Raw genomic sequence first — 26,898 nt, forward strand, 5'->3', positions numbered from 1 at the left:
CTTCATAGGAAAGTGTTGGCTCAGATTTGTCGGAATTTGCTTCTTCGGTTCTTTGTTCAATTTCAGCTCGAATAAACACGGAGGCTTAGACTTGTTTAAACTTTCTGCTGATGATGCTACACGTAACGGTAACGCTTCTGTTTCAGTGCAGCAAGTTAAATTTTGCACAAGCTTCAGTGAATAATGGAAACTTTCTAGATTGTTCGAAACGAAAAAAATTTCAAAGTATTTTTTTTTTCAATTTAAATTTCTGTATCGTGGTTTTTTCGCATAAAGTGGTAAAGAATTTCATTGAGTTTTGTCCAAACATAATTTTCTTCCAAACAACCGTAGAAAGTTCAGTTAAAGGTCACACATCAGCAGCAGATCCTACAAGTTAAATCCCACCCAGCAAATCAATCCTTTTTTACATTGATTCAATAGGTTTCATAACAAAATGCAATATTTTGTTCTTCTTTTATGCTACTTCTGTTGGTAGCCACAAATGATCACATTCATTTTAAACCCCGAGACATCAATCAACGTCTGCAAACGTTGAATCAATGCAAAAAACACGAAATTTGCTGTCTGGAAACCAACACCAAAGATCCTGGTTCGGTATTTTAAGAAAAATCATCCAGTACATGTTAGATTACTGTTTTTGTATTTGTTATTGTAATTTCTTTGTTTTAAGTTCGTGTGCGAATTTTTTCGATGAAAATAAACAATCATTATTGTATTGCGCAATTTTTGGTTGGTATTGTGACAGCCCACAGTATGTTGAAAGCCAGCTGGCAAAACTTGTTCTTTTTTACTTTGATTTAACGTCTACAGACGTAGCATCAATCTGAAAAAAGGCAACTTGTGCTAGCTGGGAAGGCACCATCAGGTTGAAGCGAAGTTGCAGGTGCGTTCCAAAAAGTTTGTGTGCTTCGTGTCGCAACAAAACTGTGCGGTACGTTGTTGCAATTCAATCTCCAATTCTCGTTAATATTTTTTTTTTGTATTTTATTCAATAGTTGAAATAATTACAATATCATGCGGCTATGTTTTTTCCATTGCAGACATGTGGACCAAGTTTGCCCAAAAATTTGCATAGTACACGTTTGCGTGATATTTGTACTGTATCATTGAACGATAGGCCTATCATAATTGTATGCTAGTAATCTACAAACATAAAAGTCTTGCTCCGATTTTATTCAAAACTTGAAAAGAGGTTATGTCCTTTTACCACTCTTTGATAAAACGTCCCTAACTACAGGGTTGCCGTTTGTATTGCTACCTGCATTGCTGCACAAACGTTCAATTCTAGTCAAAGCGCTTTCGGTCGATGTGTATTTGGACGAGTCTCCCCTGCAAGTCAGCAGATTTGCACTGAGCAAGTGACAGCTGAGCTAGCAACATTTCAGCAAGTGGCCGAAAGTTGGCAAATGATGAAACTGAGAAAACTGAAACTTGGCATGTCACAAATCAGTAAATTCAATTTAGCAAGCGATGGCCAAGCAAGTGGGATGCTAGATAAAAATACACCCGCATCGTTACACCCCTTGCGATATTAATATTTTAAAATCTCTTATCAGCCCAAGTAGTTTAGTTGCATAAACGCCCGACTTTGAGCACAATGAAACAGCGTGATCAAGCAAAGCTGGTTCGGCTCTCGGGGAGTGCGGTTGATCAACTTATTTTGAGGACTGCTCTCCATTCAGCGGCACCTAGAGGATGAGAGAATTCTGACAACACTTCAACAAGCGAAACCTTCACTTTGTCAACGCCTGTGTCAGTGGTGCCAAGTCTCTACAAATATACGAAACTGCCAGTATGAAGCTCACAATAAAGCTTTCTCAGTCGGAGGATCAAGATTTTTCACAATCAATGTAATGTCAATGGCACCACCACTTGGATGACATCCTTCACTTAAATAGTTTCTTTTACTGTTTCACAGTGCAAATTTCCCCTTTTTTATGCAAATTTGAAACAGACGCCGGGAGAGCTCATAACACCGAAGTTTGATTATTAAGAAAACTGCTCGCCTTTTTCCTTTCAAGGGTAATCAATAGTCGTAATTGGAAGGGCTTGCCGTCACATAGAAAAGTTTATTATATATTTCCCATTCATTTCACAAGCGCGAGCAAAGTTACTCTCAATTCTTCTACAAAGGAAATCGGTAAAGTAAATCCGAATTAAAATGTCACCAAGAAAAATTTTGAGTAGATCATGTTACTTCATTCTTGAAGCCTGAATTCCGGTCTGTGAGATGATGGATGAAACTTTAATTATTACACGCAATTCAAAGGCACAATTGTCCATCTCAAATTCATATCAATTAATCACGAAAAGTGAAAAACCCTCCACTGAATGTCGATGTTATACGGTGCACAAGCGTTGCAAATGCGTTTTTCATCTATGAAAATGTGGGATATCATAAAAGTAGAACTTGCTAACTTTTGTAGAATTTTAATGATTTCCGTTTGTGCAAGAATTACAATCAACCGCAATTAGCCAGTCTTGACAAAAACATTGCAAACGAGAGTTTTTTTTTCAATCAAGTGATCAAAGTAAGACTAACAAAACAAGTTTATCTGAAAAATCACCATATTTCAATAAAAATCAAGCATTATCGTTATAATAACCGTTTTGATTTAGTTTTTTTGTGTGAAATTTTTCAGGCTACTACTCACACAATAGATTACTACATATTACAATGCTGGTTGAGAATTCAAAGACTTTGTAGTTTGCGACATTGCTGGCAAACCACTGCTCCACATAAAAAGCTTCTAGCCCAGTCCAAAAAACTTGATTAGGCCTACCTTTCAAACAATCGTAGCCTATTTGCTTACAATCTCGCTTGAGAAATGTCAGAATTTTGAACATTTTGCTTGTAATGCAACTTACATAGCTTGCTTTTATACGATGGTGATATTTTCAATATGTAGGTTGCCACGGTCCATTGTGAAAGCTGTGGTTCACTGTAATCATTTATAGAATGAGTTTTCATTGATATAATTTTAAAATTATTTATCACATTCCTAAATCAAAAAAAGTATTGAAGTTACATTAATCAGTTAAGGCCTATTAAGTTTAAAGAAATTCATATATGCAACCTAAATTACTCGCCTTATGCCCATATGTGACAGCGAGAAAAGATTTAGTCAATTGCTTATATGAAAAACTTCCTCATTACAAGTTTTTGCTTTTCCGACATTTCTAATTGTTAACTCAGCGCGAACGCCGAGAAAGAATTGAATCGTGGGAAAGGAAACGACACATAGATGTTTGTTGATTGGAATCTGACGATTTTTAAAATTTGCGTTAGTTGATGATTACTGATGGCAAACAGAACTGAGTCAAATGGTTGAAGCAAAATTTGCTTCGAAAAGAACGCAATCGTACCATTCGTACGTATAAGAAACATCTAGCCTTATTAAATGGATTGTGTGGGAACTAAATAATTGTATTCAACAACTATTGATGGAGTTTCGTGCAAAACTTTAAGCCATTGTTACATGGGTTAAGAACAGATTACTCAGTTCAATTAAGGCCCTTAAAACAAGGACCGGGCAATGAAAAGTTGTCTGAAGAAAACCAAATGTATGTAAGGGGGGCTTTGAGAGCGCTAGGCTACGAGCAAACCATGTAGATAAAACTAACTCCGTTTGCAACGAAGCGTGTCCTCATTATGGAACTAAATCAAACGAGCATCATGTCCAGGGGGGGGGGGGGGGGGGGGCAGGTCTCGGTACCAAACCTAAAACTTGGAAGCCCTGCACATAAAACGCAATAACCATTATTGCGTTTTATGCCGCAAATAATCCATTTATGTAATAACCTATGAATAAGATACATGAAAGTTTGGTTGAAGAATTAAGTATTTTCACTAATTGAGGCAAATTTTTAGCAATGCACTTTCTGAGTAACATGTTTTGCCCCGAGCCCCCGACCAAAACAGCCATGACTGAACAAAAAGAAATATCCAACAAAACTTATTTCTGAGGAAGAACTACACGATGAATAGTTTTAATTGATTGATTGATTGACATTTTTATTTTGTTGCGAGTATAAATACACAATACACATATTTAGCAAAGTCAGATAAAACAAACGATAACATAGAATGTATGAATACTGCAACGGGTGGCTGCGAAGTGACCTGGAAGGTCTTGTAGTCGAGCAGCCACCCTCAACAAAAGAAAAGATAACAAATTAAACATAAAAGAAGCGGTGCAAAATAATTTAAAACACAAGTTTACGGTATAGTTGCTTGAATGAAAACAAAATGCATCATCTAATAAGAGATCCATATAGGCCTGAAGCCATCATCATTAAAAGTACGAAAGGAGTAAATTTTTATAAAGATTTTTAAATGAGTTAGGTGAGTTTTTTCTTATTTTCAATGGGATTGAATTCCAAATTTCCACACCTGTATACTTGAAACTACGTTGAAGTTTTGAAGTTGAGTATTGAGGAAAATAACAATTATCCTTGTCAATTGCATTTCTAGTATTGCGAGAATGAACATTTTTTGCTTTTTTAAAATAATTAGAAAAAGTACATGGCAGTAAATTGTTTTCATATTTATGCATTAATTTTGAAGTTTCGAGTTTGAACAAATCTTTTATTTTAAGAAGATTTAGTTGTTTGAAATATGGAGTCACGCAATCCGACCATCGACCTCCCGCGACTATTTTTATTTTGTTTTGGAATGCTTGGAGTTTGTCAACATGTGTCTTAAAAGTGGAACTCCATATTGTTATTGCGTATTGTACATGGGGATGCACAAGCGAGTGATATAACTGAAGTCTGGTTTTCGAAGGAATGAAAGATTTTAATTTAGACAAGATGCCGACGGACCGAGCAAGTTTCAATTTTATATCATCGATGTGAGGATTAAACGAAAGTTGATTGTCAATAGTTACTCCAAGATATTTAGCGTGGTCAACTATTTCTAATTTATCATCATTGTAGAGAACATGGATTTCATCAAGATTACTGTAGTTTTTTTTTGGAGGAATTACTAATAACTTTGATTTGGAAGCATTAATAGTTAACTTGTTGGCATTTATTCAGCTATTAATTTCAACTAGATCCGAGTTGAGCTTGTTTTCTAACAGACTTAAGTTTTCAGCTTTGATAATGAGACAAGTGTCATCGGCAAACAATCTTGGTATTGATGATATGCTATTAGACAAATCATTTGTATATAACAAGAAGAGCAATGAGCCTAGTGTAGATCCCTGCGGAACGCCGTACTCAATATGCTGATGAGTGGACAAAGTAAGTTTGCAATAATTCTAGCTTCGTTAAAGTAGAAAGTCTTGGTTTAATTATCAACTTCCATAGTGCAATGCTCTAGTCTATTTAATCTAAACCACAAAAAAAAAGTTTGTCAAAAACATAAAGGTAAAATTTTACACCGACTTACGTTTCGCAGCCTAGACCAAGACAGTAAGCAAAATCTGCACAGCAGGTGGTGTTGTCACATCATAAATTTTTTTGAGTGTACTTATTCCAAAAGAAAAAGTTATGCTTGATTGAAATCAAACTGACCGGTGTTACCCGACGACTTGTTTTGCCCCGAACAACCCCACAATAAAGTAACGCTTTGTGCAACAGGCGCGGGTCATACGAAAACATCTTGGGGGCTGGACTTTGGACACCCCTTAATGTAGACTTGCGAATTTTTTTTTCGACATGAAATTATTTCCATTGATTTAGCGCAGCCGAGTGACCTAATACCTTAATACCCTGAAACCCCAAAAGTAAAAACCTTCAAACATTCCGAGTTTTAGTCCATAAAGTTGAGCCTCGCAAGCGATTTCTCAATAATACAGTGAGTGATGCAACTACAGCGAAAGCTCCAACTAACTGTCAATCATGATCGAAACATCAACCAGTGTCATTTGACAGTTGTTGACAAAATAAAACTTATTATGAACCGTCTATGACATAAATCAGCAAGAGACATCAAAACCCTTCATTTTTACATTGATTCAACGTCTGCTGACGTTGAATCAATGTAAAAATAAAGGATTTTGCAGTCTGGTGTGGCATGTTCTGCTATCTGCGCATCCTGTGGTGCTAGTTGTCCGTTCCGAACTATCAAGTTCGACGTGGGCTAGTGTCGTGTTTTGGAATTGAACATTTCCTTTGTCCTTTAAATAACCGTTCATGAAGCTGTATGTTTGATGCAGATTATGTTGAAACCACGTTATTCTATGATAACACTACCGTCGTAACTTCTGACACCTCCCTGACATTGCAAGGGTTGCTGTATTCACTAATGCATGAGGAAAGAAATGATGTTTATTGCAACAGTCATTAATTTTTCTACCAAAAGAAAACAATATTTTCTGTTGCAGGCGACAAGGAAGCTAGCATGAGACAACATGATAGGACTGCTTGGCCGAAAATGCTGAGATTTAATATCGACTTAGCAGCAACTGAACATAAGAATCAACATGGCCATGATTTCGTTGTGGCTGATGTTTCGTAAATACAACAGATATCTCCAGAAGAAAAGTAGGTCATTCACCCATCACCACAAATTGATATAACGTTCACTACTGTGTTATGTAGACAATGGTCCGAGAATTGTCAATGCAATAGAGTTGCCATATTTTTAATTTGTTTAGAAACTTTAGATAATAGTATGCTATGGATTGAAAGAAAAAAAGTAGGGATGATGGAATGTCCCTTTAGGTGGTTACGCCCAAGGTCTTTTTCATTCCATACAGCAGGCGGGTGGCACAAATAACAGCTTCTCCAGCCAAGTAATATGGGGTTTCAGCTTCTTGGAGGAAGACATAGATTGGGCACTGCGCTTCCTGATATACGACGAGCAGGAAAGCCTTGACGTTATGCTTACAAACTACTAAAACATCCTTTGTTGCATCTTGGATCGGGAACAAACTTTTTGATCGTCGTCGTCACTTCTGAGAACCAACCATTAAAATATTTTGTCGGTCTTTGAAGAGAATTTGAACTAACTATTCCTGATTAAACATTTTTTTTAAATTTTTGTTTTAACTTCGCTCGGTCGCAATAGGAATGCTCAACCACGCCATCTTGCTGCTATTTAATCCCGAGCCGTTTAAATTCTTCTTCCAGAAGCTGGCGGTAGGTATCAAAGCCTCCTTCCATTGAAAGGACTTTTTGTTTCCCACAAAGCCACATCTCGCGGCACACCTGGCGGATTAATCTCTCGTCGTGGGAGACAAGTATTACTCCGCCCTGTAAAAATAAATAATTTCGTTAAGCGAGAAAAATTGCAAATTTCGCACCGAATACAACACAACATTGTACGGCCAACAGCATTAATGAATAGAAAGTTAAATATTAAATGTTCAAGTCAATATGGAGATTTGCCGACCGGGCAAAGGTAGTAGCGGACAGATGTTAGTATTGGACTGCAGAAATTCACTCCAAAAAGACACCCGATTACTTCAGTGCGGACTTCATTACATTAGAGGCAGTTAGGCATGTTGCTTGCTATACGAAATGGCAAAATTAGGAATAGTAACGATCTAATGACAGACAATTTCTCTAAAGCCTAATGGTCACAACATATGCAAGGACTGTAGATGATAGTGTACCGCACACGAACGGTTGAGAAAGGGAGCATGTGAGGTGTAGAGATTTCATACAAGGTAATCAAGAAAAACAACAATTTTTAATCACACAAATTGAAATTTGATAGACTTGTAAGAGCCCACCAGCCTGACTATGTTTAAAATTAACCACGAATAATTGATCAAGGAATGATAATTTGAACTTGTAATTTCGAAGTGATTTTTCCGAGAGATTTCTCCAGTTATTGAAATTAAATTAAAAAAATAACATGCTACACAAAACTCTACAATTATCCCAACTCTACAGTAGTTGTTGAACTTTTAAAAATTGTGTTTAAAGTTACCTCCACTTTTGTACGCATTTGCAAGGGACAAACTTTTTAAGGCCGACATCTCAAAAGGGACAACAGATATCAACCTAATTGTTGTTTTAACACAAAGTTGTCATGAACGAATTATGAAAAATCAACTTTCGTTCGAGTGTTTGAAAATTTATGACAATAATTGAACAACTTTTGATGTGCGAGTAAAATTGTGAACATTGTCCAGCGGCAAGCGGCGACAATTGTGTAAACGAAGCCGCAACATGAAGATTTTTTCAATTTTCTGTGCACAATAAAATTGTTTAATTAGCCTCAAAGAATTTTCACACTCAAACATTGCTTTTTTTTATTATCGATTTTCTTTCTTAACATAAAAATGGGGCAACTTTAAACCTCATTTTCAAAAGTTGAACACTTTGAGTTGGAATTTTTTCAGACGTTTGTGTCCCCCGGTAATTTCTTTTCTCAGAAAAAAAAATTAAAATCATCATCTTTAGAAATTGTCAAGTTATTAAAACTTTACATAATTATGGAAATTTTAAACTTAGCCTAAATAGTAAATATTGACAAATTGTCACAACTTTGTCAGCTCTTGTCCAGTGGGCTAACTATTTATTTTTTTGAGCTTATTTGGCTTGCTAAATATCGATCCAAACTTCCATAGTGTGACATACAGGTCTCAACCACTTGACATGGAATGACTCCATTTACATAACTGGTGAAGTTAGAAAAAAGTAAAGCAGATAGAATTAGGTGCAGGAAACAATGTTATATTTGTGGGCCTGTGTAAGGCTGAAGCATTCTGGCTAAACTCGCCAGTCGCCAAGCTACAACTGATCTGTTTTTGTAAATATCAGTGTTCAAGACCATTCAGCAGTGATAAACACTGCTGAATTTTGACTTTTAAAATGATAGTCCAAAAATATTTTAAGAACTTAAATAACACTTTAAATTATTATCATTTGTTCTACTTTCTCTCTCTGTAGGTATCATGGCTGATACAGCCCTCGATGTACATTGTACAATGATGTTCCAGTTTGATCGATCTCGTGCGTCTTGCCAAATTTTAGTAGGGTTTTTGATATGTGGTTGAAAATTGTGCAAAAATGTGAATCTTTGAGCTCCTCTTGACCGTTTTCCTAGTATTTTTCCACTTAAATGTTTTACTTTAGTCGATATAAAATCAACGTAGCATTTAGGTAACAGAAATCCACAGTTAGCTTACATTAAACTCATTGATAGCAACACCCAGTGCTTCGATGGTTTCCATATCCAAGTGATTAGTAGGTTCGTCCAAAATCAAAAAGTTTGGCCTGAAAATAAGAAGTTGTTAACTTGACATTTGGCAACACTGGAATTTTGAATGTACAATTGTACATAAGCAGATTATTTTAATTTTTTGAGATATACAGGAGAGCTATGAGGAAGTAAAGAAAATGTACGGGGCGGTTTCGAAAACACCATTATTCTATTTACTTGACTGGATAGAGGTCTAAGAAAAAATTTGCACTTAATTTTCAATGACAAAATAAAAACACCAGCTTGGCAATCAGAATAGGGAAGATTGTTGTTAACGAATTGGAAAAAAGAATGCCTAATATATATTTTCTCAAATTCCATATAGCATAGAGTTGGCAGTTTAGTTTCAAAATGAAAAGCTGTTAAAAAGCAGCGGTAATGTAAAAGATGGTCCAATCTGACAACTCTGTAAAAGGCAGTTTGTCAACAAAAGTTAACCTAACCAAACCGTAAGGTACATTGGTTGTGCTGTACCATAAACAAATAAACAACAATTCAAGATAATTGTGTGCAATAACACTTTGCAATCACGAAACCAACGAATTCAATATTGCTCACTACAGTTATTTGCGATACTAAGATTTTTTCAAAGAATAGACAGGTAGGGACCGGGGAGTGAACTAGACAGAGCTGAGTAAGCTATACTATAAATCATATGCTTGTGTGACAGCAAAATTACTTCTCTCCAGTGAATTTGTATTTAATTCATGTGATAAAGCAAAAGAAATAAAAACAAATACATTAGAATTAAGTTAGAACTGTTTCAAACTGATGATGTTACAAAGTAAAGTCGTGTTTAATTTAAGTAACACAATGCATGGCAGGCGTTCTAAGGATCACCTTGGCATGGAAAGAAGTGAAAAAGCCAGTCTGCTTTTTTGGCCACCAGAGAGGCTGGATATGGATTGTAAAGCCAAATCACCAGTCACCCCAAAGCTTCCAAGCTGATGACGATATTCTTCCTGGTTCCGACCTAAACCGGTTCAAACTGGTTTTATAGCTAACACCATGGCCACTTGGAGATGCGGCCTGATTTGTCACATTTTGCAGATTTTGATTACAGCTACTGCTGGTGTTTGACTGATATTTTCTGAGATTTTTTTTACTTTTTGCTGTCTCCTAATGATGTAAAAGCTTTTTGTTGCCTTGATGAAGCAGTAGCAAATGAGAAAAAGTACGTTGAAAAACGATGAATCAGATTGTTATTGAAAAATTACCAGTCTGACTAAAATCTTCGAAATCAAAATTTCTTTGTTTTTCAACATCTGATGATGTTAAAACCTATTGTGTCATCTGTGGAAAACAGTAAAGAAAGCGTAAAAATCTAATTTTTAGAAATATTTATTTAAACTTTCGCCTAAAGTTAGCAAAATCTGGAAATTTCTGCAAAATGTGACAAATCAGGCCGTATCTTTAGGTAGCCATGCTAACACCAAGCAATGCTTTGTCGACTGTCTACAAAACCTTGCTGTGCAACATAAAAGCTTCAAAAACGAAGAGATCAATATTGCGGAAGAAGTAAAAAAATCAAACAAATGCAATAAATCGTAAGTTTGTATTGTTTTAAAAAAAATTAGAGTTGTAATTTTTATTGTGTGATTACAAGAACAAACAGATCGACAAAATCGTAACTTGTGATTGTAGAAACATGACTACAATTACACATCTATAGATTAACTTGCAAAAAATAATAAAGAAAAAATTCATAAATCCTGTTTCAACCATAAAAACGAGGAGAGAAAAAGACTGAAAACAAATGGATCAGAAATGACTATGAAAGAGACTATAGACCAACTTACAAGGACAAATGGAGTAAGATGGTATGGGCATGTATCAAGGCAGGAAAAAGGAAGTTTTCTTTCTTTGAAAGGCATTGACTTTGAAAGAAGATGGGAGGAGGAGACAAAGACGACAAAAAAAAACATGGTGAAGAATGAGGCAAAGTCGGACTGAAGGAAGAAGATGCGATGGACAGAACGAGATGGAGAATAGAAGTGAAGCCAATCACTGCAAGGAAAAAAATCGGCCACCCCACTAGTGGGAACAAAACAGAATTTGGGTGTTTTTGGGTTGGAAAACATTCCCACCTGAGAATCGGTTTGCAAGAAGCTCTACGCAAGTGACCCCCATGTCCAGTTGGTCGACATGATGTTGGGTGAAGTAGCCTATCCTCAGGTTGCGGTGGGTGTGTCTGACCCCTTTGACGGGTTCCATGTCCCCTGAAAGGATTTTCAACAAGGTCGTTTTTCCGGACCCGTTTTCGCCGACCTGAGGGGAACAAAATGGCGTCAAATTAAAAAGTTATTTATTTTAAATTAAACGCCTAAGCGCAGCAAGCTGCTGTCTGAGCAAGGCATATAATGACATACTTGTAGGAATGTAGGTGAACACACGAAGACTGATTTCTTTTCCTTCCAGCCCACACGTTTTACTCTAAATTTTCAACCACCAGGAATGAGCTTGCCACAACTTTACAAGCTTCATAACAAACAGATAAAAGATATCTCAAACTTGGGTCGTGTTTGAACTGATATTTGCAAAGTGAAGCAAAAAATCGACCTAACGAACTCAAAAGCAAGGCACGAAAACTCAAGTATTGAAAATGCCACATAAAAAACAGCAAAGTATCTTGCGACACACACGCATCCACACTCTGCAGACGTTGAATCAATGTAAAAATGACGGATTTTGCAGTCTGGGCTACTCACAATGCATATCCTTGAGTCAAAGCCAGCGGAGATATCGACGTTCTCAAATATGAGTTTGTCTTTGACATAACTAAAGGTGACCTCGTCCAACCTTAGGGCGGTCCCAGAGAGCTTGGGATCCGACGGGAACTTGATCACTGATGGCGGGTCTCTAACAACGGGGACTATTTTGGGTCTGAAAAGAGATACATGTTTTCAGGCATTGGGTGTCAAAAATACTGATGTTCGACATTTTGGTAGTGCAATGGGTTTTCTAAACGTTTCCATCATTAAACAGTAAAAAATATGCGATTAAATTCCTTTAAATTGGTGACAAACTTTTAAATAAACTAATTTATGATCCATGTATTGTCGTTAGGTCGAAATTTTGACATTAGACGGCTAGGCGAAACAGCCGGCTGGTGCTCAAGATGAACGAAGCATTAATATTAAGAGACTTACAACTTTTCTAGAAGTTTCAATTTGCTTTGGACCTGGGAAGCTCTATTGGCGTTGTATCTGAACCTGTCGATGAAGACCTGTGAAAGGATATGTTTCTTGGTAATACATGTGGCGGTTACATCGATTCCACATCAGGGAACGAAGGTTGATGGGAACTCATGGTAAACATCAACCGTCATAAAAAAAACAACAGGGGATTACAAATTTATATATTTCCTGTCTTAATTTCAAGACCACTTTAAAACAACAAAAATAAATATAGTTTCGGGAGAGAGTTTGCTTCTTTTGGTACAAAATAAAAATGTTGTTAAGTACAATGGAAAGCAACAAAGTCAAGCTGCGTCTATACTGTTACTAATTAACATTTTCTAGTCAGCACATCATTTCTTTTTAAAATTCAAAAGTGAATCATGTGAGTGCGCCGGCTGAAGTTAGCGAGTATTGTGAAAATAGACCTTTCTAAAAACTGCAATTAAAAAAAATTGATGCGATGGAGACAGTGTTTGAATAATTATCATGGAAACACTTCCTTGGATCAGGAAGATTCTAAAAAACCTGGAGATGGTCGCGGTATTGCTTCTGAGCCTCGTACTCCTTGATCCTGTTCTTCAACTTCTCCTCTTTGGTGGTGAGAAACTGTTCAAAGCTCCCACGGTAGGGGTCGATTTGTCTCAGATTGAGATGGAGGATGTCAGTGCAGACGGAGGAAAGGAAGTTGCGGTCGTGAGATACCACGATGATCGTTGTAGGCCAGTCCTGGCGGAGATGGAAGATGATAAATTAACAGAAATGAATTTATTTGCGGAGGATAAAGAAGCAACAAAAATCGTAGAGACGATTTCTTAAAAATAAAGAAATAATAAAATTTACCTTCAAAACTATTTGAATAAATCAAGAGAATAACTCAAAACAATTAAAAACAACATTCTAGTAGATATTAAAGTACTGGAACTCTCATTCAAAGACTTAAAATTACAATCAATCCCCACAAGTTAGCAAATAGCACACAAGCAAACAAAGGGCGTATCGACAGGATATAAGAAAACTTTTTAATTAATTATTTTTTCCATGATTGAGCTCTACAAGCGTCATCGCTGCATAAGCTCATGACGCTACTACACAAACGTCACAGTGATATACCTGGAGATAATCTTCAAGCCAGAATATTGCACGCAAGTCCAACATGTTCGTCGGTTCTGTAACATGAACACCATCAAGTTGGGTGATTGAACCTGACCGCGATGCGAAAAGTCACCGGTCAAGAAAAATACAGACACAACAAGTTGCCTCCATTCATAGCTTGTCGCGCCAGTGTAGGAGCCAGATAAAAGCATTGTTTGTAATGTGTTGGGACAGGAAGGGCTAAGGGGGCAGTTGATGGGGATGTGCTCCATTAGTTGAGCTATTGGGTCGAGAGTCATCTTCCATTGGAAAAGATGGCTTTCATTACTCCCGACTTCGCACCAGGCTCTATTTAAGCAACACCACTGTTTCTCAAGAGCGAGAGTTTGTTGAAAGCTGATAGAACCAAAAGGTTTGGCGCCCGGTTTTTGATCGATAAGCTATTGTATAAGAAAGTTTAACCAACCGAGGTCTTTACCAAAATTAGAAAGTGTTAATTAAAAGTTAGGAAAGACGCAGGCAACCAAAAAATCAAATTTAAGCTGCTTACAACAGCGAAGCCACCATCTGCTGATGTCTGAGAGACGTTTTGTTGAAACTTTTTTGTTTATTACCAAGATGGAGGTTGTACCTAATAATGAATTTTGTTTAAAAGAAAAGGCCAAATGTATTAGTGTTTCCCAAGAGCAATTTGTTAAATCAAATCGCAAGTATAAGATAATTAAATTACTTCACAATGTAGACACTAATAATCCGTTTTAGATTGATGCAGAGTTCGTTGTGATAGTAGCGGTTTGTACCAGCTTTCGGAACACAGTTCCCTAGTACATCTATTCCCTAATATATAACGATATTCGTCGTAGCATATGACTAGGAAACTGTGTTCCGAAAACTAGTACAAACCGCTACTACCACAGCGAACTCTGCATCAGGCTAAAACAGGTCGTTAATGCATACAATGTAAAGTAAGCAACAATTATGCTGCTAAAAGCGAAACTCAATCTATATTGCATAATATTAATTAAACTATCTTACCATCCAATAAGAGAAGGTCGGGCCTGCAGAAAAAAACAACAGAGTTAGATACGTCTTGATAAAGTTTGTTGAATCAAAATTTCTTTTTGTCCAGCCTAGCAAAAATATGCATAAACGAGAATAGTATTCGACAAGCATTGATCGTGGCAACAAACATTTCGACAATTGCCTGGATTACGGAGCGTCACCCGTTCGATTGAACCACGTGACAACGGTCACGTTCAGTAGTAAGACCACTTGCGCTACGTTTACGTTACAAAGTTATGTAAGCAACACATGCGTCACAAATAACTTTAAGTCACATATGCAATAAAAAAGCAGCTTTGAACAAATAGAAAGTGATCGTAGTTTAATTGATAAGTTCTGGTAGGATAAGCTCTTACTTTGAGAAGAGAGCCCGGGCAAGAGCTAAACGCATTCTCCAACCTCCAGAGAATTCCTTAGTCGTCATTTTCTGGAAGATAACGTTATTTAAAGTCAAAAAAATGTAAGCAAGTAATGGCAAGGAAAATAGATCCGCTTCAAATTGATGTCAGTGATGAAAAATACCTGCGACTTTGGTACCAAGCAGCTAGATCCTTACCTATTTTCTAAGGATTAAAATTACAAACGAATTTTTAAAAACACAATTTTTCAAATGGAAGTTTCATCAAAACAAAATCTACTCTACGATTAACCTAGGCAGCAAATCAGTTCTTTCTTTCATTAATTTAATCTTCCCAAGTTAAACCAACGAAAAAAGGACTGATTTATTGGCTGGTAAATTGGCCTTATCGGAGTCAGTAACAATCAATATGAAGAATTCGTATCATGTGAAGGAAGGTTTCATGCATCCTCATCAGGAGCCAAACCTGCATGTCATTGGTGAATCCAAGACCATTGAGGACGACCGCGGCTTGAGCAGGCGCTTTGTCTGCCTCGATATCGGCGAGTTTGGTGAAGACTTCAGCCAAACGTTCACTCAGCTGAGAGTCTGGCTTTCTACAAATAAGCATAGACAATAATAGTAAATCCCCCGGAAAATTCTTTGTCATTTCGAAACATGGCAAAGCACCACAGGTTAGAAGATCTAAGCAAAATTCGTGCGTGGTAAGTCTGATAAGTGACTTATGAAATTTGAATGAAGCAAAAAAACATTTAAAGCTTGGAGCTTTGAAAATCTTACTCTTGCTCCTCCATCTTGGATTGCAACATCTTCTCTTCATCCATCAGCTTCTTCCTGACGGTATCGCATTCCAGGACGCTCTCCACAGCGGTGGTATCATCTCCCTCCACCTCCTGCTCCACATGGAGGACAGAAATGTGATTCGGGATAGACAAACTTCCCCTGAAGATGAGGATGCAAAAGATGGTCGTAAGGAAATCGAAGTTAATGAATTCTATTTGAATAAGCAGTTGATTGAGTAACATGAGGCGTGTGCACTGTGCACCTTTTGGTAAAGAGCAAGTTTCGTCCGCTTGCTTTAATCTGTTTCTTCACCACGTCATCACTCAACATCTCATGGCAGAACCCTATGACGTCATGCCACAAAGTCATGATATGACGTCAATACACCAGGTATAAAGTATCTGTTTATAAAAATCAACTATTTAAAGGAATAAAATTGTGGTACACGAAATGAGGCATTGGAATACTTAAGTGATAACCAGCACTGGCAGCACATACGTGGAAAGCATTTTGAGCAGCGTCGTCTTCCCCATGCCGTTGCGGCCGACGAAGCCGTATCGACGGCCGCACGCTATATGAAGGTTGGCGCCTTCGAAGAGGACTCTGAAGAACAAAACAACCGTTTTGTCACAGGCTGGTCGTGTTACTTTGAAAACACAGGCTATTTATTCACATGTTAAACCAGTTTGGAACTTAGACATGACCAAGCTGTGGGTCAAAGAACATAGCAGAGTACAGCGGTCTGTCAAAAAGCATTTGTGGTGACAAATTATACGTGGAATACTCTTTGCATTTAATTTAAAATGTAATGGCCAGATGATGTCAATGTAAGTAATAAAAAAAAGCTACTAAGGGGTAAAAATATTTCTCTAAGCAGCATCGATAAGAACTGCACTTCGTTGATGAACACAAAGCTGTCATGAGTAAAAACATTTTAAAACATCGGTATTCTAGGTTTTTGTGCTTTTTAAGTTATTCCGCATTATTTCGAAAAGTGTCGTAGGTTTATAACTGTTTCAGCCTTCGAGACAAACTTTTTGAAAATGTAGTAAAACATTCGGTTCTTGACATGTGCTTCCTCAAAACACATACATCGTGTGGGAGCAGGTGGATTGAAAGATACATGGGTGGTTCTATTACTATTTTTACATATAAACAGTTAAACACACAATATGAAAGTTGAATAAATCGCTGAAGAAGCAAAACCAAAAAAATATTTGCCATGAGCAAACTCCGATCTTTCTTACTTGCTCCCAAAGGAAACATCGAAGTTTTCAATGTGGATGTCTGTCATCTTGTTTTTTCCAAGACTTTCGCTCTTGACATCTTTTCTGTTTATTGACTGACTTGCCGACGCCTCGGCATTTAACCTAAAAAGTCATTAAAATTTACAAAGACCTCGATTATTTCCAGCCGTTTTAAGAAGAATCATCTCTAAGCGTATAATATAACACAGAAATAGATTTAATAAAGAACCAACAAAAGATCTGGAAGTCTAGGAGAAGAAGACCAGAGATGGACTGCTCAAGTTGATTGTCAGTGTAGATAGTCTGAGCAAACATAGACGCTTTGGGATAATAAAAATATACTCTGGACAAGAGGATCAACCCACTACAGTGGCGCTATTTTATAAACACGCTTGTATATATAAGCAGGTGATTTCATAACTTTCATACACAGTAGTTCATTATAGCGTGTAGTGTAGTACAGTATACAATAATAAACGTTTAAAAATAAATTGTTATCTAAAGAAAAACTGTCCTTAAAACCGGCTGGTCACACCGCAACAAGGAAAACCCGCCCTTCAGATTTTCAATCAATGTAAAAAGCACCCACTTTGCTGCCAGAAAAATATCAAAAAGTTGCACAAACAACGTTCATACTTGGGCGAGCTGTCTGACTTGGTGAGGCTATCTGCCACTTTCTTCTCCTGCTTCTGCTTTATTTTAGCCTCAGCTTTTTCAAGCTTCTTCAAATCAACCGTCTAAAGAGGCAAAGAATAGAAAATATGAGGTTAAATCCCAAGGCAGACAAGTTTTCAGCTGTCAGCAAAAGAATTATTTCTAAAACAATAAAAAACAAACTTCAACGAACGATTAATTTGGATCAAGTTTTGGAAGAGGTGTGATAGATGATGAAGCACTGTCGGTGTCTAAACCTTAACTCATTTGGCTAGGCTAATACTCACAATAGTATTTTAATAAAATTTATAATTTGTCAACATAAATTATTCACAATTCCACAACATAAATTACTGTATAACTTTTATTGAAAACTGTTGTGAGTGTTAGCCTAGCCAAATGAGTTAAGGTTTAGACCAAGGGTTCTCAACCGTGGACCTCGGCTCCCCAAGGGGGCCACGAAAAAAGGCTTCATTAATGAATTATAACATGCATTATTTGACAGAAACGTAGAATTGTGACACAAAAAGCACTCATGTAGGTGTTAGTATCGTAAAGCTAGCTAAACGCTTGTTTTTTCGTCGTATGTTCTATCTCACTGCATGTTGCATTATCTTTTGTGATTGTAACGTAACAATCAAGGATACGCTTGATTTATTGACGTAGTCTATTACGAAAAAGAAAGCATTGGCGTGGCTTTGTGATGTTTTCATTTTGTAAATGAAAAACGTGTAGCCTACGGCAGTTTTAGTTAATTGGATTTAGTTGTAGTGATAGACTGAGCGTTAAAGTTCGTTTCGTTCGTTGTTCTTTAAACAAATACATTTTTATTTCACTCAAGGGGGCCACGGTCTTTTGGAGCCACAGTCTGGGGGGCCATGACTCAGAAAAGGTTGAGAACCACTGGTTTAGCCTGTACATAAAAAACTATTGATTTGTTTTCTTAGTGTTTGCTTCAATATTAGGTTGATGTCCGTCTGTCCGATATTGCAACAAACTATGAAACATGCTGCGAGTTGGTGAACGGCAATTTGAAAGACTTGTAGGAAACGACCAAAAGCATAGGAGCAGGGCTGCGATTTTTTCTTTCTTGTCGAACGACCAAAAATTCTGCGTTTGTTTGTCGAATAGTGGTATGACGTCACAAGAGTTAGATTATAAGCGTTCGATTATAAGCGATCGCCCAGTACGTTCATCGCATCGATCAGCGATTTTGTAATGGCGAGATGGTTTGCCTATGAAGCGAATGCTTGATTCGTAGTCGCCGTTTGCTTTATGGCGGAGGTACTTGGCCTGTTGCGTCGAGTTTCTTCCACTATAACGCCAGCCATTTTTTTATGATTTAAATTTTTCTGTGTTAAAAACTCTTAGGGAAGAAAGGATATACAGCACTGCAAGTTACAGAAATCAGCCGAAGATGTTAGATGTATTTACCGTAGTTCGTCTCGTAACTCGTTGGAGAGCGTTCCAGCTTCAGACCTAGATCTATCGATTGTTGGTGGTACTTCAACATGAGATTGAGAGGTCGTTGCAACTTCCTGATCGCTTCCTGATGAGCTTGAACATCTAGTGAAGACGTGCTATCGCCAGGGCCTGACCTTATATTTGCAGATGGAAGCTCACCGACCGAACTTGAACTGCTTGTTGGTTGTGCTTGGGCAAACTCAGAAACGTTATCACTGTCTCGTCGAGAAGCATGCTTTTGCTTACCACTATTAAATTAAACATGTTCAAAATTGAGAATGCTTTGCGACGTTAGGCTACTAAACGCTATTAGCCGGAAGTTTACCTGAATGATAAGTTCCAAAGTGACGTGGCAATGCTTCTCTCAATAGCTCCTTCGAACAGATCCTGCACTTTACTCGCTGTTTGCTGAACCTTAACCGCTTCTCGGTAAGACCGACCGATGCTTTTGCCATCCGTGTTGTCGGAGGATTCTATCGTTTTTTAGCCATTACCGGATACTGACTAACTGAAGATTATCCTATCTGTAGTTGGGCAAAGCTATGCTGTGCTTACAACTTGCCTATTACCTTGCCTTGTCCAATAAATGTCCACTCCCAGTGACTACCTCTACCTACTATTCTTCTAAAAGCGAACTCTTATATATAGCGACCTTTCTTATCTCTGATTCTGAACATCTGGTCGGAAACTAGGCTATTTTCTTGATGTAAAAAACTTGCGTAATAAGTAGGCTTTATTGTGTTCTTTTATTATGTGCTTTTGCGATTATTTTCTCGTGTATCAATCACCTGCTTTAAGTTATATAACGGAAAGGAAATCTTAAATTTGTTTTCGTCATCATGCACTGGCTACATAAATCCATCATTGTTAAATCTTTCAAAGGATGGTATCTCGCCTGGTGCGAGACAAATTTCCTGCAAATGTCCAGACTTCCCAGCCAGCAAACTTGTTGATACATGTCATGCATTGTGATTCAACATCTGCAGACGTTGAATCAATGTAAAAACGACGGGTTTTGCTAGCTGGGTTGTGTGCTTTTGTGAATGTGCAACATCGCCCATTACGTAATCACAGAAACTCTTTTAGTGGAAGGAAGTCGACTTCCAACCGTGTTTATCTGTCTACTATTCTTTATTCACATTGCAAAACATTTCAGAAATCTTGGAACAACAAATGCATAAGTCAGACATAAATACACACTTGCAAACACGTTGACAACTAAAAGTAGCCTACTTCGGTTATTTTATCTATAAAAGAAACCCGTTGTGTCGAATAGCACGAAACGTGTGTGGCGAAATGTTTGATGGCAGGCGTTAGAACTTCGATCAAAGCATTTTCCCGCAGTGTTCAAAATGTTCTAGAAGAGAACTCCTTTCCATAAAAATAGCGGCTTTTTTATTTGTATTTCTGAACATCTGGTCGGAAACTAGGCTATTTTCTACATGTGAAAAACTTTCATAGCAAGTATCCAACAGTCATTTTACCAGAGCAATATTGTTAATTGGCTCAAACGCGAAATACAAACTGGCATAGACGTTGACAACTCAACGTAGCCTAGGTTATTTCATCTATAAAAGAAACCCGTTGTGTCGAATAGCACGAAGCGTGTGTTGCGAAATGTTTGATGCCAGGCGTTGGAACTTCGATCAAAGCATTCTCCCGCAGTGTTCAAAATGGCGGCGCTGACGTCTTGGGAGTTTCGCGTGTGAAGCGTCGCTTTTAGACCTTGCTTTGAAGTACCTGGTGCAAGAAAGTTTACGTAAGTCAGCACTTTTATGATTGCATCACGTGATGCCCCCCCCGATTGTTCCTCGACCTGACGATGTTTAGTTCTCTCTCAGTTTTTTTTATTTTTTTTCCATAAGGCACGGCGTTTGTCGAATAGTGATGGCGCGTGTCGAGTGACCTCGTCACCGAAAAAGGCAAAAATCGCAGCCCTGCATAGGAGCAAGGTCAGTCTTGCGACAATCAATACAAATAACTTTTTAAGATGAATGAAAACATTAACAACTAAGACAAACCAAACATTGTAAAAGAGGAAACAGACAAGGCATGCATGTAGTATGTTTTTTGTTTGTCGTATCCAGGCTTACACCTGGTGGTTGAAGATTTAGATTAAGTGGACGGGAAGGCAAGGAAGCCAATCTTCGTGTCCACCTTCAGGCATGCCTTTAAAAGTCTTGCCAAAGACACAGCCGCATGCTCTTGAGCGGTGTCGAACTGGCGCCCTTTCGATTGTCGTTCCAAGGGGAGCAAGTCTTTTAGGCGCACACTGTTACACTGCGACAGTTAGGCGCCGGTCAAATAGGCGCGCACACTGTGGCGTCTGGATATTTAGGTGCGGAGCACTGTGGCACCCGGTCATTTAGGTGCTATTTCTAGTAAAGTCTGCAGATTGTATCAGCTTGGCATGTAGGGCAATGCTTTTCACACAAAAGGTTATTGAACAGAAAAATATGTTATGGCTTCCGTGAGTGAAGCTGCTTAAACCGGCAATGCTTTTCACACAAAATGTTATATTGAACAGAAAACTATATTGTGTTTTAATGCGCGTGTTCGGCATTTATTTGTTGTTAGTCGAGGTTTGCGTCGGCGAAAGCTTTATCAGTAAATTATTCAAGTTTCCGAACATGACTGAGTTCACTTTTAGTCAAGTAATAACTACACTAAACATAAGTAAAAAATATACCGGTAGCCTATACTCAAGCGGGTGGTAGGCTTGAGTGAGGAGTGACTTAGTTTTCAGTCAAAACCCGGACTAGGTTTAATAACGAACAAAGTCGTACCATTATGCTTGTAACTTGTAGCCAGGGTTCATATGCCCTATAGAAATGCATTCATGTAGTTTATTGTAGTAGAGCGTTGTCTCATACGTAGGGCTACTCGCCACACGACCAATCCATCTCGAGTAGAAGTAATTGCAAAAGATAACAGATTAAGTAAAGTTCCATCTGGCTGCAACCTGTGTTCAGGATGCATAGCAAATGTCCTGTGGAGAACTGGAGATGTGCTAATATCAAGAGTAGTAGAGCGTTGTCTCGCACCTCATCTCCACACGCGCATTAACAAAACAACATATTTCTGTTCAACATAACATTTCGTGTGAAAAGCATTGTAATGCCCTACATTCCAAGCTGATACAATCTGCAGACTTTACTAGGAATAGCACCTAAATGAACAGGCGCCACAGTGCTCCGCACCTAAATATCCAGACGCCACAGTGTGCGCGCCTATTAGACCGGCGCCTAACTGTCTGCGCCTAAAAGACGTGGACCCGTTCCAAGGCTCTCACCACTCGGCTATGCAGCCTACAATTCCTTTGTAGTATATGAAGAATGAAGATAAGCGGAATAACGGTGGAGCACTAAATATATACATTTACATATTGCTTATTTAGTATGTTCTAACCGATTTTTTGTCTTGCTTAGTCATCCATATGCTTGAGGAGTCTACACCATCTCCATTCACATCTGCAAAGACAGGATCATATTGGGGACGATTTGAAGCTAACTCAACAAACAATTATATAAAAGTAGAACAATTTTTTCAGTGCTTGTGGTACACTACAGATGCTCATAACAATCGAGATGGCAGTTTGTTGCTCTACTACAGTCTACAGCACGAGTGTCAATGGAATTATTGCATTGGATTTGCACAATGTAAAGTCAATATCCCCATTTCGCCACATGTAGAAGCCAGGTCGTGTGGTTTGTAAAAAAGCAAAGCAACAAGGCAAGTTAAATTTTATTCCACAAGCTATTGTAAGAAATTCAACAATTAAAGAACAAATTACAAATAGTGTAAAACATAAACTAAAGCACATACCATTTTTTGTCCCTAGTTCCCCAATGTGTATTGGAGCATGCAGTTTCTTAACGGAGCTTTGGTTTACTCGACCAGTCCTGTAAAAATAAAAATGGTTTAAAATGGCCCAAGTCTACTCACACACCAATTCATTACGACTGCCAAAACATGAATTTAAAGCAGTTTATCTTTAAAGATGGACGAAAAGGATTTTTTCATGGACATTGCACAACACCATAAATAACAAAGCGCAATATTTTAAATTAAAAACTGTAAAAGCATATGTTGCTCCTGAAAATCAAAATAGAAGGTTCACAGAAATTTATCGTTGACAAACAATTTGTTACCACCATTTTGCATCTTTTAAAACTTTCAAATGAAAACAACAACTAAAATGTCCAACAGCAAACAAGCTGTTAGATGAAACATCCCTTACGAAAACTTATCACAAGTCGAAACACCTAGGCATCTCGCAAACATTTCAGTTCTTTAAACTGCAGAAAATTAGTCCGAGTGGTGACATGAAAAGTTGCAAAAAGCATGTAGGAATTCTGACGTTGTATAATTGCAAAAAATACCATTGATAATAACCGTTGTTACTTACGTTGATAAAACATCAAAAAGAGTTTCACATAACTCTTCAACAAGGGCAGCATCACAACCAGCGGAAGATTCAATCACCTCTCCAACAGCTTCATAAACATCAGAAGGAGATGAAAAATCTTGAAGCCCATTTTCCAAGACGCCTGTACATGTAAAATGATGCATTGGTAAAGAATCTTGTATGTTTACTGTTGCTTATGCTAATTACTAAGGTATACCAACCAGAGCATGTTGATTTTGAATGAGTGTCCAGCACTACTCGTTAATATAATCCTTGATGGACAATGCTATGTTTTTAAGAAATGCATGACATTAACTGAGCGGGATGAACTTGGTTGTCATGCACAGTTGCACACTAGTCCGAATACATGCTGCACTTGTATCATATGTCTCAGTAATTTAATCCATCAATATATATATCATAATATGATATATATCATAATAAGACATATAACATAATATTATAAAAAATATACAACAAAGATAGCAAACAGATGCGTCTTTGGCAAAATTTAAAGGAACTCAATAACTTACTCTCTAAATAGTTTTGTATGTCAGTGTCATCTGTTTGTAGTTGTTCGCAGATTAACTGCATGCATTTTTCCATCACAATGTAATCCTTTCACACAGTAGCTCTCTCTCCACTTAGAAAAAGGGATGTTTTCAAGTTTAATTCTATAAAAGTATGATTTCTTTGTAACTTTAAATAGGCTTTTCTTTAAATATAAACAATTGTAGGACTATGGAACAAAAAATAATACATTATAAGCAGGGTTGCCATACCGTCCTTATTTTAAAGGGCAATATCTTAGAAAAATTAATTGTCCTTACTTCTAAGAAATGTCCTTGTTTTTGACTTGAGTCCTTATTTTGTCTTATTTTTAACAATTACAAATCTTCTATCTTTTTTTGGGAATATATCAATGAGTGGCAGGCCTATCAATTTGAGAAGCATCCAACATTCTAACGCACATCAACTGGACCCTGATACCGGTATGAGATCAAAGAATTGAGTACCGTATGAGAAAGTTAAGGGGTTAGAAAATCCGCCAATGAAGCATGAGTTCTTTGATGAGGTCTCAGCTGCCATTGCTCTGCTCAAGAAGATTCCAGATGTTGTGTTCCATAAGGATAAACCTGAGGACAAGTGGATAAAGATATTTTCTAGAAACGAATCTTTTCTGTTGCTCTACAAGCTGGTTAGCGTCATCGTCTCCCTTCCGGTCAGTAATGTTTTCTCTTGTTTCGGCTCAGTGAATCAAGAAAAGAAACAGACTTAGTAAAATCTCTGCTACAAGTAAAGGTAAGCCTAGACTTGAGCTGTCATGAGATGCAGGAAGTATTTTCTACAAACAAGAAATTGCTGGAACAGATTGTTTCTGGCAAAAACTATGGCATATGATATATCATAGTTGTGAAAGTGCAATAATTTGCTCAAAAATGTTTGTTTTGAATGAAAATTTTAATTTTAGGTTGTCTTTATTTTGGGTCCATGTGGATGGCAACCCTGCTATGGGAGACTATTAAAAATATGATGCAACAGACGGCTGGAGACAACAAAGAAATGAGATTTTTAGGCTAAGTAATTTGCATGTCAAACCAAAATCATACAACATCTCACAGGTACCACTATTGTAATGTGGGTAAAAATATATACAGAGAATATCCAAAGAAATTTCTCGCTTGGAAATATCCTTATTTTTCAAGAGGGGATATTTTCTGAGTGTCCAAGTGCACGTGGATATTTTCTGGGTGGGGATTATTTAATCAGAATTTTTCTGTATAAGTGTTTTACTATCGGAACATTTTGTGTATCGATATTTTTCAAGTGAGATATTTTTCGTATGCACAGTATGGATTTCCGATTGACTGATTAATTGCCATTCTGGTATGTTAGCGAACATATGGTACGGTACCGGTAGCCAACTGTAGAAAAGGAGAAATTAAAACAAAATTAACTTATGCTTTTATCCGTTCTAAGGATGTTAGCTTAACTTTCATTGATAGCATGCAGCTCACTACATGCTAAAAAGTTGAGTAGCCTAGCTAACTGAATCATTGTACCACTGTAGCCTTTCATTGTTAGGGTAAGGTACCGGTACCTGTTGTGGGATGTGTTGCCAATCATATTGTGCACTTGCGTTCAATACGCAATTACATTGTAACTTTTTCTATATTTTCATAAAAGAGAACAGATGCATTGTAAAACAAGCACAGTTTCTAATCGCAATTACGTACTACTATGCAGAAAGTCACCTTTCAGTGGGTCAGAAAAGGTAATTCCTTCCTATCCTATTTCCGAATCCCATTTCTCAATCCCACCTGACAAACCAGAGACGTCAATTGCAGCGTTGCCAAATGACATTAAGTAAATTTTCTAAAAGCTGCTTTAAAAATATCCCTGATAATATAAATTTATTGCTTGGTGCAAAGACTTTGTACGATTGTGAATAAATTTATTCGATTGGTCGGTTGAATAATTTATTGGATCGGTATCATGTAATTGTTATCATGTAATATCATATTGGTATCATGGTATCATGTAATATCATATCATTGAAACCAATTCTTTGCAATAAAAATATCTCTTTCAAAACAAGATCTAGAGTTTTAAAATGCTATATTTATCCTGTTTTTCATTACAACTCTGAAACCTGGAATATTTCAACAAAAATGGCAGAAAAGATTAATGCGTTTGAAATGTGGTGCTTCCGTAGAATGCAACGCATTTCATGGCTGGCAAAGAAAACAAATAAAGAAATTCTACACCAAGTGAACCAAACCAGAACTCTGTTAAAAAGTATGAAAACCAGACAATATAAATTTCTCGGCCATGTAATAAGAAATCAAAAACTGGAGCATCTCCCTTTAACTGGTAAAATTTTTGGAAAGCGGGCACCTGGCAGACAAAGACAAACACATCTGGAACAATTTAACGACAAAACAGAAACAATCATCCATGCAACATATAATAGGAACATTTGGTCTAATTATTCATCTGAGGCGGTCGATGCCTGGTTCAGGCAAGGCAATCGAAGAAGAAGAGATCATGTAACTTTGTAAAGCGTGGAAACAATTTTTGAATTTTTGTTTGAGTGCCTTGCGAAGACGCCTGTAGCCTACAGTAGGCATAGGTTGATTAATCAGTTCAATTCAGTTCGTTTTCATTTTTGACCATCAAAACGATAAAAAATATTTGCCAAATCTAGAAAAAGGTAGAAGTGACAAAACAAACGCTAGCCTATAGCCTAACGTGCATGATACTAAAAAGGACAATCAGTTTAAGATATGACAAGGTCGCAACATTGTTGACTTTTTCGAGCACACTCAACCAGCACACATGAAATACTGAAACAGGATCACCAGCTTTGTTTAATGGTAAAGCAAGCCAATCCTACAATTGGAGCTGGTGGCATGCTGCAGCCTTCATCCACCTTCATAGCTGTTGAGTTTTATTGACTTTATACACCTGTTTCGTTGTACCGT

General features: G+C 37.4%; 1 protein-coding gene across 1 annotated transcript; it reads right to left on the reverse strand.

The window, feature by feature from the left end:
* Positions 1-6,209: 6,209 nt before the first annotated feature.
* LOC145785132 (ATP-binding cassette sub-family F member 3-like) lies at positions 6,210-25,724 on the reverse strand. The gene is made up of 20 exons (XM_082596833.1): positions 25,669-25,724; positions 23,947-24,087; positions 23,414-23,555; positions 22,831-22,907; positions 22,414-22,475; positions 17,524-17,624; positions 16,888-17,010; positions 16,139-16,243; positions 15,638-15,799; positions 15,324-15,453; positions 14,856-14,926; positions 14,473-14,495; positions 13,456-13,511; positions 12,871-13,071; positions 12,316-12,392; positions 11,875-12,049; positions 11,254-11,434; positions 10,007-10,139; positions 9,093-9,180; positions 6,210-7,206 (listed from the first exon to the last, which is right to left on the reverse strand). Exons 2-20 carry the CDS (start codon positions 24,017-24,019, stop codon positions 7,048-7,050), a joined length of 2,139 nt encoding a protein of 712 aa, XP_082452959.1. The 5' UTR covers positions 24,020-24,087; positions 25,669-25,724; the 3' UTR covers positions 6,210-7,047.
* Between the last annotated feature and the right edge of the window lie 1,174 nt (positions 25,725-26,898).

Source organism: Aplidium turbinatum, chromosome 16, assembly GCF_918807975.1.
Source record: "Aplidium turbinatum chromosome 16, kaAplTurb1.1, whole genome shotgun sequence".
NCBI classification, from domain to species: Eukaryota; Metazoa; Chordata; class Ascidiacea; order Aplousobranchia; family Polyclinidae; genus Aplidium; species Aplidium turbinatum.

Coding starts and splice junctions, on each gene's coding strand:
- LOC145785132 (XM_082596833.1), bottom strand. CDS start 24,019: ATGGAAAAATGCATGCAGTTAATCTGCGAACAACTACAAACAGATGAC. Junction 14,496..14,855: donor GCCCGGGCTCTCTTCTCAAA/GTAAGAGCTTAT, acceptor TTTTTTCTGCAG/GCCCGACCTTCTCTTATTGG. Junction 10,140..11,253: donor TCTTGCAAACCGATTCTCAG/GTGGGAATGTTT, acceptor GAACCGGTTTAG/GTCGGAACCAGGAAGAATAT.